This window comes from Dermochelys coriacea, chromosome 8 (genome assembly GCF_009764565.3).
Source record: "Dermochelys coriacea isolate rDerCor1 chromosome 8, rDerCor1.pri.v4, whole genome shotgun sequence".
NCBI classification, from domain to species: Eukaryota; Metazoa; Chordata; order Testudines; family Dermochelyidae; genus Dermochelys; species Dermochelys coriacea.
The window spans coordinates 107,384,966-107,399,502 of NC_050075.1; the positions used below are offsets into that span (position 1 = coordinate 107,384,966).

At 66.8% G+C, this 14,537-nt stretch overlaps 2 protein-coding genes across 2 annotated transcripts in view; both read right to left on the reverse strand.

Annotated features, from left to right (window-relative positions):
* Positions 1-2,431, reverse strand: part of IPO13 (importin 13) — a 41,574-nt gene extending 39,143 nt beyond the window's left edge. Inside the window, exon 1 of the mRNA XM_043491316.1 lies at positions 2,301-2,431. Coding sequence (XP_043347251.1) covers positions 2,301-2,431 — 131 coding nt within the window. The remainder of the gene's footprint in view (positions 1-2,300) is intronic.
* Positions 1,074-13,595, reverse strand: ARTN (artemin). Its single transcript, XM_038413546.2, has 5 exons — positions 13,342-13,595; positions 13,028-13,130; positions 4,304-4,371; positions 3,832-4,021; positions 1,074-3,281 (listed from the first exon to the last, which is right to left on the reverse strand). Exons 1-5 carry the CDS (start codon positions 13,363-13,365, stop codon positions 2,857-2,859), a joined length of 810 nt encoding a protein of 269 aa, XP_038269474.1. The 5' UTR covers positions 13,366-13,595; the 3' UTR covers positions 1,074-2,856.
* Positions 13,596-14,537: the final 942 nt, after the last annotated feature.

A 14,537-nucleotide genomic window follows, 5' to 3' on the forward strand; every position in this document is an offset into this window, starting at 1 on the left:
GGGAGTACATGGAGCGGGGGTCACTGGGGGCTGTGCTGGGGTTACTTGGGGTGAGGGTCACTGGCCAGCCTGCTGGCTCTCATGGGATGATCGCTGCATGTTCCTGAAGGCGGGTAGGACCCCTCAATCCGTGGGGAACATGTCCCTGACCCCAGCCATCCCTGGTGAATTCATGCCCCGGAGCAGGGGGCTGTGACTCCGTTTGCCATTTTCCAGAGAAACGCTGCTCCATTCTGGAATGCTGCGAGCTCCTGGCCTGCTGCCTGTCCCGGGGCAGAGAGTTCCACAGGTGAATTAATCAGTCCCACTCCTGCCCATCCTGTGTCTGTACAGCACATTTCTCCTTTGCAAGGCAGGGGCAGAGCTGCCTGGAGCCCCACCCCTCAGCATGGCCTGGCACCTGGCCTCTCTGGCCAGACAGTAGCAGTCTGCTTTCAGTGCCCCTGGCAATGCCCCCTCCCTGCCCCCCTAAGCACCATGGCTGAATTGCATTTGACTCCAACACTGGTGCAGGGCCTGGCTGGGCTCCCTGCCCAGCTCCTGCTCCCCCTTTCCAGGACACAGAGGTCCCAATGCAGGTGGGGACATGGCAGCTGCAGCGAGGCTGTACCTGCCGTCATGAGGAAATGCACACGCGACATACCAGGCCCCACCTGCTGGGCCAAGGCCAGGCAGCTGCTCCGCCCTCCACTAGAAACAGCATCTAAGGGCCCCGGCCAGGAGTGTGGGTCCTGCTCTGCCCAGGGGAGAGGGCCAGGGCCCAGCACAGAGGGGAGAGGAGGGATAGCCCCAGATGTTGTCCCTGGGCAGAGCAGAAGGGGGTGGAGTTCCCACACTGGGGTGGGCAGGGGTTCCGAGAGGGGACAGGGGCACCCCAGAGGCAGGAAGGCCAGGGGAGCACAGCGGGAGGGGCCTCCCCGAGGAGAGTTGGTTGAAATGAGGTCCCAGCCCAGTGGCAGGCTCCAGTTAGACGGGGGGGGGGCATGGGAGTCGGGGCAACGACGTGGGGCAGGGGGTCAGCCTCCCTTGTCCCCCCTCCTCACCCATGGCACAGCTTCCGCCCAGGGCCAGAGTCAGCCACATGGCCCATCACTTTATTGCTACAGAAAAATGCAACTGTACAAAAATAGAGTTTATCCAACTTTACAAATACGGGTCAGAAGAATATAAAGGGGGGGGCCCTCGCATGGGACTGCTGGCCACAGGCCCAGGCCTCCATAGCAGCAGCTTTACATCGACCCCCCTTGTCCCCCCCTTGTCCAGCCCAATGTCATAAATAGGAGCCGCCGCTCAAGACCAATAAATAAATAACTTAGAGTAATAAATAGTCAGTGCCCAGCATGGCCGGGGGGTGCCCTGCCGGCCCGGTTCCCCTGCATGGGCACCAGCACTGGGCAGCTGACGCTGCTCCCCATGGGGGCAAACACAGGCTTCCCAGCCCCACAGCAGTGGGGGCCCGTGCCTGGCTGTGGCCTCTGCCCTAGGCTGGGGCAGCAGCAGTGCCTGCACCCATCCAGATTCCAGCACCTGCGGGGAGCCCCTGCCACCTGCACCCCCAGGCTGGTACCTGCTCCTCTCTCAGCAGGCCTTGGGCCCCCAGCACTGTCCTCTGCTGCAGCCACCCTGCTCCCCAATGGGCCCCCCAGGACAGCTCACTGCCTTCCCCCCCGCCCCGCTGCCCTGTTCTAGAGGGACAGGATAAGATGCCAGGGGACGGGCTCAGCCTGCCTGGTTTCTAGCCCCATATGCCCCCTTTGCTGGGCTGGACACTCAGCTCCAGCTTCTGCCAGCAGGTGGGAGGAGGTGGGGAGCGTTTGCGAGGCCCCCGCACCACTTCACTCCCACAGCACTGGCAGCTCTTCCCCCAGAAATACAGGGGCAAAAAACTGCCACCCCAGGAGCGGAGGGTTCCTGGGTATAAATCCCAGGGAGAGGGGCCAGGCCACAAGCAGCGATGAAGGGTGCACCCCAAAGCACACTGAGGGGCCTGTCCCTTTATGGGGGGCAATTCTAGCAAGGGGCTCAGAGGTCAGCATAGCCTCTAGGCTAGGGACAGCCCCTCCTCACACTGCCCCAGCCTGGGCCCTGGGGCCAGCTGCCTCCCACGCACTGCAGCCGGGCTAGAGCCAGCCGGAGCCGGGGGGCAGCCCCCCGCAGGGTCACGCATCCCCCAGGGCTCTGGACCAAGCAGGGAGCCCCTGCGGCCAAGGACCCAGCCTGGCAGTTCTTCCCCGTGTGCTTGGGGGTGCAGCTGAGCCAGGAGAGTGCGCACAGGGGCTGAGGGTTCGCACACATCTTACTCCGCAACAGATGCACTCAGGTTACCAGCCACCAGCCTGGGCAGGGGGACCCCGGAAGCCCGTTGTTGAGCTGGGACCGGAGCGGACGCCAGCCCTGCAGCTGGCACTCCAGGGAGGGCTGGGGAGGCCATGCCAGGCAGACGAGGCTGGCTGTTTGGCACTGGAGTGGGCAGCTCGGCGGCTGCTGAGTGGACATGGCAGAGCAGCGAGCAGGACTCGGCTGGCAGGCTCCCAGCCAGTGCTCGGCAACCTCCCGGGTCGCCAATGGCAGCCCCAGCTGGCAGGAGGCCAGTGACTGGGAGGGAGGGGCAGTGTCCAGCCGAAGCAACGAGACTCGCCCTGCTGCCACCAGCCCCACGCTGGGGGTCCCGCTGCCGCTCGGCTGCAGCAGAAGGGGGAGGCCCGGGTGAACTCTCGTCCCCCACTGAGCTGCTCCTCCGGGAGGTTTGGCACCGCTGCAGCCTTTGCCTATCCCCACCGCTCTCTATGTGCCATGGGACCCCGAGTCTGGGTAGTGCCAGGTGGGCTTAGAGCGGGCACCACCCCTGCAGATCAGTCAGCCAATGCACTTGCACTCGGCCGCAGAAAGCTTCTCCACCGTCTGCCAGGTGTTATGTACGTTCATGAAGGAGACGGCTTCGTAGCGGGTGGGCCGGCAGCAGGGGTGGCTGGCCACGTGGCCCAGCGGGCCCGGCTTGATGGCCTTCTCCTGCAGCAGGGTGGCCAGCGTCAGGTCGTAGTTGCTGCGGCTGCGGTGGCAGGACCCGCTGCAGTACTTGAAGGGCACGATCTCGTCCGAGTCGAAGCCCAGCCCCAGGTCCCGCACCTTCACCATCAGCCTGCGGACGGTGCAGTTGGGGCCGTCCCTGCGCCGGCCTGGTTTCTTGCCTTTGGCGGGGCCCAGGGGTGAGCGCTCGGCCCGGAGCAGCAGGTCCTTGGCCAGCTCCCCTTCCCCGGGCCCCGCTGCCGTCATGTTGTCCCCTGGGAACACAGGATCGTCAGCCAGAGTATGCCCCCCCCACTCCTTCCTGCCCCCAGAGGGGCTGTCTGGTGCCCGCGGGACCCACAGCATGGGGAGAGCCTACCTGGCCCATGCACACAGCCAGTGCTCAGAGGGAGCAGGGGGCACAGGAGGGGACGGGGCGGGTAGATGCCAACCGGCTCCTGCGGCCAGGATTCAGTCCTAGCGTCAGGCTGGGGTAGGGCCCCACTGCCTTGGGCTCCGACCGTCCCCGCCTGGGGTGGCCAGGGGCCCTTTGGGTGGCCCACTCCTGCCTCAGCTCTGGGGCTCAGGGTCACCAGCTGCACTGAGCTCAGGAGCCTTCCCCCCTCCCGGTAGCCCTGCTGCCCCCAGGTCCTGAGCAGTGCGGGCCATGTGGGGCCCACGGGGCTCTCTGCTCCCGAAACGGGAGGCATGACACAGGGTCACAAGGGGCCTGAACTGCCCTGAGCAATACTGACCCCAGGCTCCCCCATTGTGCCTGGCCCTTCTCCTGCCCCATGCCCTCCCACTCCCGCCTCCCACACCTACCGGAGAGCTGGCTCCAGGCTTTGGCGAGCGGTGCCTCCAGGCTGTCCTCTGCTCCAGGGCTGGTGGTGCCCATACCGCCCGCAGTGGGTGCAGCCCCCAGGGTGGTGTTGTGGTGCCAGGTGTGCGGGGTTCCCGTGGCCACGCTGCTTAGCAGTGACAGGATGGCGAGGGCACCCCACAGCACCCCCTCCTGGAACACAGCACGGGCTCAGCATGGCAGCAACACGCACAGGGTGCAGGCCGGGTGCGGGGGGGGGATGGGGCGCTCCATGCTGCAGCCCCCGAGGCAGGGCTCCCAGCCTCCCCGGGAGAGGGCCAGAGCCGGGGGCGGGCGAGAGGGGAGCAGGACCCACAGGGGAAAGCCAGACTAGCCAAGGCTGCCTGTCCCTCGCCTGGGCCACGGCTGTCCCCCCCCATGCGTTGCTTCCACAGGGGCTCTGGAGCGGGCCTTCTCCCATGGGGCTGCACTCACCCTGGGCCTTTGGCGCAGAGTCCTCGTGGGGGGGGAGGCCGGCCCCCCCGCTGTCTGCTCCATCCTGTCTGCAAACACAAAGATTGGGGGTGAGTGTGAAAGCCCCTGGGCTGGGGATGCTGGGGAAGGAAACCCACCCACGGGGCTGGGGCCAACCACCCCCTGCCCCAGACACATGCCGCCTTCACCCCTCAGCCCCACATGCCTGGCCCCTGCTTCGCTCTGGACAGCATTCCCAGAGAGGGCTGGACTAACGTGGGTGCGGGGGCGTCAGGACACAGCTCCCTCCAGCCTGTTGGTAAACACAGCCCCATCCCCCCCACCTGCAACGTCAACCCCCCCCACCTTCCCCCCACTGCTCTCCACCCCAACGTCGACCCACCACCCCCTCCCTCACAGCCCTCCAACCCCCAATATCCTCCCCCTTCCCCCTCTGCCCCCCGTTGGTCCCTGGGGCTGCAACTAGCAGCTGGTCGGCTGTCCCATGGCCTCCCAACAGGGGTTAATGCCAGCCCTCTGGCCTGGGCCCTCTTCCCAGCGGCTTCCCTTAAATGGCACAGGCTGGGCTGTGTCTCCACAATCTCGGAGCAGGCTGGGCCAGAGCCCATCAACTCCTCTGGGTAGCCCTGGGAGGCTCCTGGGTCAGCTGGAGGTGCCCCTAGCCCCAGGCTCTAGTGGCTCAGTTCGAAGGCAGAATTTCGGGGGAGTGAGTGCAAGGCCCAGCTCTGCTCCCAGGCCCCCCGGAACGGGTGGCGGGAGGGAGGGAAGTACTGAGCGCTGCCAGGGGCCTTGTCTGTGCTCAGAGCACACGTTTCGCTCTGGTCACAGGGGAGCCAGAACCGCACCCCAGGGGAGAAGCCCTCCCACCTTCACACCAGCATCGGCACCAGCATCGCGAACGGAGGGAGTCAGGATGGAGCAGCCTGGGCCCCTCCTGCCCCGCATGTCTCTGGCAGGCTCACAGCCCAGGCAAGAGGATCCTCACTAGCATAACTTAGGACCTCCTTCTCCATAGCAATGGCCAGTCCTTCTCTGAATCTGGTGGCCCCCTGGGGCTCTATAGGATCTAGTGGCAGTGAGTTCCACAGGCTCATCTGGTACTTCCCCTAGTCCTGCCCATCTCTCTTGGCCTCTGACCCAGCTCAGTGTCACTCCCTGAGCTCCTCCTTCCCCTAGTCTTACTGTGCTTTGGAGATGCCGGGAGCAGAACAGGGGAGCCCGGGGAGGCAGCTTGAGCAAGCTAGACACCAGCTCTAGGACACTCATCCCATAGGCACCAAATGCCTGAGCAAGCCAAGCCAAACTCAGCAACAAGCTAGGCCACAGCCCCCCGCCCAGAACGTGGCACCAGCACGGCACGCCCCAGCACCAGACGGCGCCTTCTGCCACGGTGGCTGGATTCCCGCAGGGCTTGGGGGCAGAGCAGAGCTCCTCGCCAGAGAGCCATGCTGCCTGTGGCACCTGGCCCTGAGAGCAGCTGGGGCAACCCCCTGCTATGGGGCAACCTGCCCCCAGGCTCCAACCCCAAGCACAAGGCAGGTGCAGGTACAAGTGCAAGTGCACACACACACACACGCACACTGTGCACCAGGCCGAGCCCAGTGCACCGATGGCCTCCCCTGTAGCAGCAACACATCTGTCGTTGGGTTTGCAGCCCTTTCCCCTGCGCAGAGGCTCGGTGGAGCTGCCAGCCCAGCCCTACCCGCCCACCATTCGTCTAGAGCCTGGCGAGACACTCGAATCGACCCGTCCGATGTGCGTGACCCGGCACTGAGCTCCCCACTGAGCTGCCTGTTCCCCTGCTAGCGGAGTGTCTGGAGAAGCTGCCACCTCCCTGCTCCTCCTTCCCGGGAACCGAGTATCCCAGTCCCAGCCCAGAACCCCCAGCCCCTGCCACAACCCCATTCACGCCCCCCCCCCCACAAACCCTGTTCTGTCCAGCTCTGCCCGTTCCTGCTCTGTGCCTGGGAGAAGGGGAAATGGCTGCTGCTGGGCACTCGGGCATCAGGCAATGGGGCAGGACAGCTGGCTGGGTGCAGTGAGTGTTACCTGGCCATCACCAACAGCCCCAGGGGACCGCACTGGATCACTCACAATGCATCACAACCCAGGAACTGTGCACCGCCGCGAATCGGGTCTCATCACCCCTGCCCGGCCATGGCAGGACTCAGGCTTGCCTGCCTTTGCCGGCTGATGGCTGATGAGAGATGGGCACTGCAGGAGAACGGGGACTATCAAGCCAGCTCCAGCCCCACGAGCAGAGTGCAGGGTCTGGATAGAGGGATCCACCCCTAGCCCCAAGCCCAGCACCTGCAGCCCTGGCCTGGCCTGTGCCCTGATGGGAGAGGGAGGAGGAGTCGGGCCCAGCCCTATCTGCCCACACACAGTGGCCAGGCAGGCCCAGCCCATTGGCAGCAGATCCACAGAGCAGGAAGCCAGCCAGGTGATTACACAAGTGCCCTGGCTCCCAGCCCACAGGCAGCTCGTCACATCCAGCTGGAAAGTCTTTTTACCTGGGGGCTGCAGCTGCTCCCCGCTCCACCATGGTGGGCCCTGAGGTCAGTGGGGATGGGCAATGCCCTCTCTACCTGCCCTGCCCAGAGCAAACCCCTCCCCGCTGGCTGAGCTGCCTTTCCATGGGCCGCACAGCTCAGCCTGCATCCCCAGCCCCGCAGCTGCAGGAAGGCAGAGCAGTGCTTGCAGCAGAACCATGGATGGAGTTTGGCCAAGGGAATCCACACGGGCCTTTGGCGACCCCCTCGACCCCCTGGCTGGCGACCACTCCCTCCACAGCCCATTAGCTGTCCTGGGCCAGCCAGAGCAGTTCAGTCCCTCTGAGCAGCGTGTGGAAAGCCGCACGGCGTCCTTGTGACCATCACGGCACCAGGCAGCCCCGGCCAATGCCTGGACTCGGCCCCAGCATTCGTAACCCATAGTGCCGAGGCCCTGCAGCTGTGCAGGAGAACAGGGCAAGCTCCCTCTGGAATAGAGCTGGGAGATGCCAGCCTGAGAGAAGAGGGCCTGGGCCAGGCCTTTGCAGCGGGTACCTAGCCCCACGTGCCAGCCCTGCTCTGAGGCCCAGCGTGGAGCGAGTGCGTGGGGCAGTCACCTCCAGCTGGGCCCCTCTGAAGCCTCAGGGGAGACAGGGCCTGGCGACATCACCTCTGGTTGTGGGGCCAGTGCTACTAGAGATGCCAGCAGGGTCTCTGCCCAGCCACAGCTGGTCCTGGGGGGGGCTGGGAGCCTCCCCGTGCGGGGATCTGGGCGCTACCTGCCCTGCCAGGTTGGTCCCCCTCCAGTATCCCATGGCTGGCTGAGCTGCAATTCTCCACTAGCCCTGAGGGGGGCAGCACAGACCCAGCCTGTGCTGGCCCTTCACCATGTCACTGCAAACCCAAGCCAGAGAGAATTCCCCCCCTTCCCACGCCCCTGGGGCCAGCCAGCCCCACGCGCAGTCACCTCCAATCCCACACTAACGGGCCAGCACCTCGCAGGCGGGAGGATCCGCAGGGGCTGAGGGGCACCCAGCGACCCCAAAGTGCTGACAGACACGAGTGCTGTCAAAGCGCTCAACACAGCGAAGGGGACTCTGGCCCCAGCCTGACCTGAGGGGGATGGGTGGGCAGGTTAGAGAGGCGAACGGGCAGTCTGTCATCCGGTGGGGGGCCCATGCGCCTCAGTCTGCACCGGCTGCCTTGCCAGAGCCAGCAGAGGCCGAGCTCAGAGCCCAGCTCTGCTGGAAGGAGCGAGTCCAGCTGTGCCAGCTGCCAAGGCGCTGTGGGCAGCCGAGGGTGCCGCCAGCAACGCAGACACCCAAGGGCCCGGCATGCAGCCTCCGCCCCTCCCAGGGGAAGGAACCCAGGACAGAACCGAATCTCTTCCCCACCCCTCCATTAGCTGTGCCCACACCCTGGGGGACTGGGATGGGGCACAGTCACACCTGGGGCTGCAGCCCCACCCTGGAGGAAACACAAGGACACAAAGACCCACAAGCCACCTGCCTTGGGCACTGGCCCAGCTGTCCTCTCAGCAGGCCTGTTAGCTGCAGCTGCCGTCCCTGCCTCAATCACTGAGTCACAGGAGATGTGGGCTTGTCTCCCTCCTGCTGGGCAACAGAGACAGGCAGGTCTACGGGGAACACCTGCCGCGCGCGCCCACCCTGGTAGGCTTGGAGCTGTCACATGAGGCAGACCTGGCCAGGGTCACGCCACCCCTTCAGCACAAAAGGGCAGCCACTCCGGAGACGGGATTCCCAGCCCCTCCTGCCACTGGAGCCAGCCCCAAAGTGACCTCCAACAGAGCTTCTTCTCCAACAGCTCCTCAACCTGGGGACTGGCACATGCCACTCATGGCCCCGGCTCGACAGGCCTCCGGAGAACAGCTTCCATAGGGAGCACCCGGCTGGTGGGGCTACAGAGCACGGCACGGCCGGCACTGCTAGCCAATGACAGGCTTTAGAGGCTCAAGTAGGTCCAGCGAGAGCAGGACACAACACAAAGGCAGGCAGCCGGGGGGGTGCCAGGAGGGCAGGGCTGGGGCACTTGGCGCCTCTGTGGGAAGGAAGGGACAAAGCATGGGGCCCATGGCTGGGAGGCTGCTCACAGCCGAGGGATCAAAGGATTGAGCCAGACAAGGTGCCTGGCAAAGCACAGGGAGGGTGAGAGCACCACATGGCACTGTCACAGCCTCCAGCTCACAGCACTGCAGGCAGAACCCAGGTGTCCGGGCCTCCAGCTCGTCCCTGGGCCACCAGCCCCACTGAGTGCAGAGGGCAGGGGGCGCTGGGGACAGCGCTGAAGGAGGTGAAGGGCCCTGGGCAGCAGTAGCGGTGGGAGGGGCAGGAAGGTGGGGGAGGGAGGACAGGGCCCTTGAGGGCCCCAAAAGCTGGGGCGTGTGCTGGGCAGAGGCAGCACAAGGAGGCAGGACAGCGACGGTACGAGGGGAACGGGGATCCTGGAGCATCAGGAACCCGATACCCGCAGCGCCAGGAGAGCTGGGCGCAGGGCAGCTGCTGCCAAGCTCTGGCCCCTGGAGAGCAGCTGCTCACATGGGGCTGGCTCTTCCTCCCTTTGAAGCTGCACCTGCAGGCTCCTGGCTCCTCACCTCTCTGCAAGAGCCAGCCCAGCTGCTCCCCCATGGGGCCAGTGCGGGGGCGTCTGCTACCAGCAGGGGACAAGGCAGCTGGCAGCGGGCCCAGGAGCCGGAGCAGGTGGCTGGGAGGCGCGCACAGCGGAGAGAGCGATGGCTTTCCACAACGGGCAGAACGCGGGCTGAGCTGCAGACGGTGGGAGACACAGACACTCCCTGAGCTGGAGAATCGTGTCACGGGGTTTGGCTGGAACAGCCACGGGCTCAGCCATGGAGCCCAGCAATTGCCAGGCAGCGGGGGAGGGGGGGAGGGGAGGAGGGGACGGACGACGACTCCAGTTATCCAGGAGATTCCTGACGAAGGCAGAGAGGCGCTGACCCGAAGCTGGCGGGGGTCAGGCAGACCGCATGGCGTGCAGGTGGGGCACATTCAGACACAGCCCATGCCAGAGGACTGGCGGAAATGGGCTGAAAGCAGAAGCAACCAGTGAAGGGAAGCGGGTGGTGGCTCGTGCAGGAAGGCAGGCCCCGGGCATGGACTGGGGGCTCTAGGCTGGGCCCGAGCCATGATACTCTCTTGGGGCCATCACGTAATCCCACGTAACCCGCACTCTCTCTATCCCACTGCCCTGGGCTCTGCCAGGCTCCAGGAATGGACTGGCGAGTGCTCAGTGCGCAGGGGCTGGGGTACCTGGAGTCATGGGGGGGGTCAAAGACCCAGGGCCTGTTCTATGGCTGTGGCGTGCGCTGCAGACACAGCTCACGAGCCCCAGGCTGCAGCAGGGTGGATTCAGGCTACAGGTTCTTTAGGACGCACAAGGACCACACCTGCCTGAAAGGACACCTGGCCCCCGAAAACGAGCGTGCACCTCTCTGGCCCTCCCCCTCGGTCTGGCTGTGCTCCGCTGGCTGGAGACGGGACATAAAGGCCGCAGGGCCAGGGTGGGACAGAGGGGGATTTCCATGGGTGACAGCTCCCTGCCCACACACACACTGCCAGCCTCTGGCTAGCACGACATCAAGCTGCCTGCTGTTCTCCCCAGCCCCCAGCAGCCTCCTGGCTCTAAAGGGCAGCGCGGGAGACCGGCTCCAGGACTTCTGCTGGAGCAATCCCACCTAAGGTCTGGGGGAGCCAGGCGCATCCTGTCAGAGACCAGGGCTGCTGGTGGGCACGGCTGTGACTCTAGCCCTCCCTGGGTCTCCTGGCTGCTGCAGAAAGAGGATTGTGGAGCTACCTTCCCAGTCCTTGAGTAGCCCCAGGGCAGTGCCTGCTGCTGATCAGTGCTGAGTAAAGCCAACATGCTTCTGGGCCCCATCAGTGCCCTCCAGGGCTCTGGAGAGCAGCAGCTGACCCGAGCAGGGTCCAGGTAATCTCAGCAGGCGGCTGCGGGGAAGGGGAGAGCAATGCTGAGCAGCAGCAGAGACGCTGGAGCTGGCTGCTGGCTCAGGCAGACCACGCTGCATAGAGCTCAGCAAGCAGGTGCTACTCAGTGGGATTAGCTGAGTGTCTGCAGAAAATATGGATTCATTAACTCTGCTAGAGCTCTGGAGAAATGAATGTGTCTGTACCCGCCACCCCACACTTCCGGCATCCCCTTTGCCAGTGGATTTGTTGTGTCCTGACCCTCAGGGCTCTCTCTAGTCTTGGCCGAGCCTAGACACCCAAGTATCGCAGACAGGGAAGGACAAATTGCCCAGGCCTGATGGAGGGGGAGGGACTGGACACTCCCAGCAAGTCCCTGCCAGCGACTGATTTCCACAGACTGCAAGGGCACTGCAGTGTAGGAAGGTGGCTCCAGGCAGATGGGATAGGGTCCCTGGACCCTCCTGCTGGGGTGGGAGGAAGCCTCTGAGCCAGCTGGAGAATCGTCCCTGCAGACGAGAGGATGTTTACACACTCTTCCCGGGTGCTACTGCCTCAGGGACGCCTCCTTCCCACACCAGGGGCGGCTGGAAGAGCGACCTGGGGCTTCCCCTCCCCCCCCAGCAGGCAGCATGCTGCAGAAAGGGGCTGCAGGACCGTGCGTTGCCCGGACAAGCCAGAGCTCCGGCTGCTGCTCCCGGAGAAACTTTCCAGAGGAAGGGAGGAGGGAGATTTATGTTTACGTTCCTACACGAACACTTGGAAATGTCAGTGTGAAGCCTTCCATGGCCTGGAAGCCGCCCAAGGGCCTGGTGTCCCACTCACCTCACAGAGAGCCCAACCAATGCCTCCAGGACAGCTCACGCCCGCCAGCGGAGCTGCCTCTCCGGGGCCCAGCTCACCAGCTCCATGGCTGAGATGGGAACCCAGCGCCCAGCCCAGCCTCCTGCATGGGGCCAACCCGACAGCCTTGAGTGCCCCCTAAAGCGCAGCCAGAGCCCGCTGGGCTCCCGCAGCCCCAGGCCTTGCCCAGGGCCAGAGGAGCCATGTGCTACGGCCACTCTCCAGCCAGGCCAAGGGGCGCTGGCAGGTCAGGCTGGGCGTGTGTCAGGAGTGACCCAGGCTGGAGCTCGCTCTCCCCTGCCCAGCTCACTGGGGCGCGCGGAGGCGCATCACCAGCCAGATATGTCCTGGCAGGTTTCCGCCAGCCGGGGCACGCGCACAGGAACCGTCAAGTGGCCGATGACAGAACTGCCAGCTCCCAGCCACCCACAGCTGAGCCACGAATCAACCCCTGGGAACCAGAACATGAGGCAGCACCGAGCCCCCAGCTCTGCTCCTTTCCTCTCACCACTCAATCCACCAGCTAGGGCTCGGGGGCTCGCTCTGGGAGAGGGACACCAGCACCGCCTCGGGGCCCAGAGCTGATACACGGGGACACAGCTGCCCCACAGATCCCGAGCCAGGGCACCTCCAGCCTGGCCCCTGCACCCACCTCTTGGGTCAGGGAAGATCCATGGGCAGGGGAATGAAGTGCCCTGCTCTAGGGGGCCCCAGACTGCCCCTAATGCTGGGAAGGAGATGCTAGGGGGGAACAAGGCCTTGGGCGCCCGGCTGGGCAGACCCAGGGAGCGGAGGAGGGAGGCCCCTGCCAGGAGCTAATTTGGGCAGCTGCCAGGGCTAAACAGGGGATTAGCCCGGCCTGGCTCGGCTCAGCTGAACCCAGTGTGAGGGCCACGTGTGCCTTGACTGGGGGTGGCCCCAGAGTGACCCACCTCAGGGACCCCCTCACCTGTGCACAGCCCAGGGCAGGCTGGACACAGCGACCCTACCACAACAACACCCCCCCGCACAACACCCCCCCCGCGCGGGGCGACCCTACCACAACAACCCCCCCCGCGCGGGGCGACCCTACCACAACAACCCCCCCCCCGGGACAACACCCCCCCCGCGCGGGGCGACCCTACCACAACAACCCCCCCCCGCGCGGGGCGACCCTACCACAACAACCCCCCCCCGCACAACACCCCCCCCCCGCGCGGGGCGACCCTACCACAACAACCCCCCCCGCGGGGCGACCCCCCCCGCGCGGGGCGACCCTACCACAACAACCCCCCCCGCGCGGGGCGACCCTACCACAACAACCCCACGTTTGCTGCCGAGGCGGGACGGCTGCAGCTGGAGTCTCAGTCTGGGGAAACGGCTGCAGCGGACCCCGGCCCGGGCTCCCCCGCGCCCCGGGAAACCTCCGCCCCCAGCCCCGCTCCACTCACCGTGCGCGCCGGGAGCCTGCGGACCATGCTCCGGGGGTCGCGGCTGGGACGCGCCTCCCTCTGGCCCCGGGCACCGGTCCCTGGCGGGCATCGAGTCCGCTCCCTGCGGCCGCCAGAGAGACAAAATCACCGGAGTTCCCGGCACCGGGGCACAGAGCGACCGAGCCCCCCCGTCCCGGGACGGACAGACCCCCCCAGACAGACCGACCGACCCCCCCGGGTCCCGGGACAGACAGACCCCCCCAGACAGACCCCCGTCCTGCCCCCGTCCCGAGCGACCGTCCCGGGACAGACCCCCAGGCCCCACCCGGTACCTCTTGGCTGCGGTGCGGGCGCATCCCCGGCGGGCTCTGGCGCTCAGCCGGCCCCGGGGGCCATGGCCGGGCCCCGGACTCGCCGCCCGCCCGGCCGGCTCACGTTGTCCGCATGGCGAGCCCCGGGGGGCAGGTGCCCGGCGCTGCCTGCGCCGCCCTGCGCGGGAGAGGAGGCGGGTTAGAGCCGGGCGGGCCGGGGCTCGGCCCCCCGGGGCCGGCAGGTGGGACCAGGGACCGAGCCGGGCCGGGACTCCCCGAGCGGGGCGAAGCGGCTCCGGGGCCGGGCGGGCGGGCTCGGACCTGCGGCTGCCGGCGGGGCTCGCGGGCGGCCTCTGGGAGGCAGGAGCCGGCTCCATCCTCCTCGCCCGGCCGCTTCTGGTGTCAAATTCCAGCGGCCCCGTCACCTGATCCCCGGGCGGGGCGGAGCTGGGGGCACCCATGGGCCAGGAGCCGACCCCCGGACAGACACACGGACACCCCCCCCCCGCCAGCCGGGACAGACCCACGGACACCCCCCCCCGCCAGCCGGGACAGACCCACGGACACCCCACCCCCGACAGACACACGGACACCCCCCCCGCCAGCCGGGACAGACCCACGGACACCCCACCCCCGACAGACACACGGACACCCCCCCCGCCAGCCGGGACAGACCCACGGACACCCCACCCCCGACAGACCCACGGACACCCCCCCCGCCAGCCGGGACAGACCCACGGACACCCCCCCCGCCAGCCTGGACAGACCCACGGACACCCCACCCCCGACAGACACACGGACACCCCCCCCCCGCCAGCCGGGACAGACCCACGGACACCCCACCCCCGACAGACCCACGGACACCCCCCCCGCCAGCCTGGACAGACACACGGACACCCCCCCCCGCCAGCCGGGACAGACCCACGGACAGCCCCCCCCGCCAGCCGGGACAGACCCACGGACACCCCACCCCCGACAGACACACGGACACCCCCCCCCGCCAGCCGGGACAGACCCACGGACACCCCACCCCCGACAGACACACGGACACCCCCCCCCCGCCAGCCGGGACAGACCCACGGACACCCCCCCCGCCAGCCTGGACAGACACACGGACACCCCCCCCCCCGCCAGCCGGGACAGACCCACGGACAGCCCACCCCCGACAGACACACGGACACCCCCCCCCCCGCCAGCCGGGACAGACCCACGGACAC

Bases quoted from the DNA above. Each gene is read 5' to 3' on its own strand.
- ARTN (XM_038413546.2), bottom strand. From the start codon at position 13,365: ATGCGCCCGCACCGCAGCCAAGAG. The intron at 13,131-13,341 runs GTACCGGGTGGG...TGGCGGCCGCAG, and splicing joins GCCCGCACCGCAGCCAAGAG to GGAGCGGACTCGATGCCCGC. The intron at 4,372-13,027 runs GTGAGTGGAGCG...TTGTGTTTGCAG, and splicing joins GCAGGCTCCCGGCGCGCACG to ACAGGATGGAGCAGACAGCG.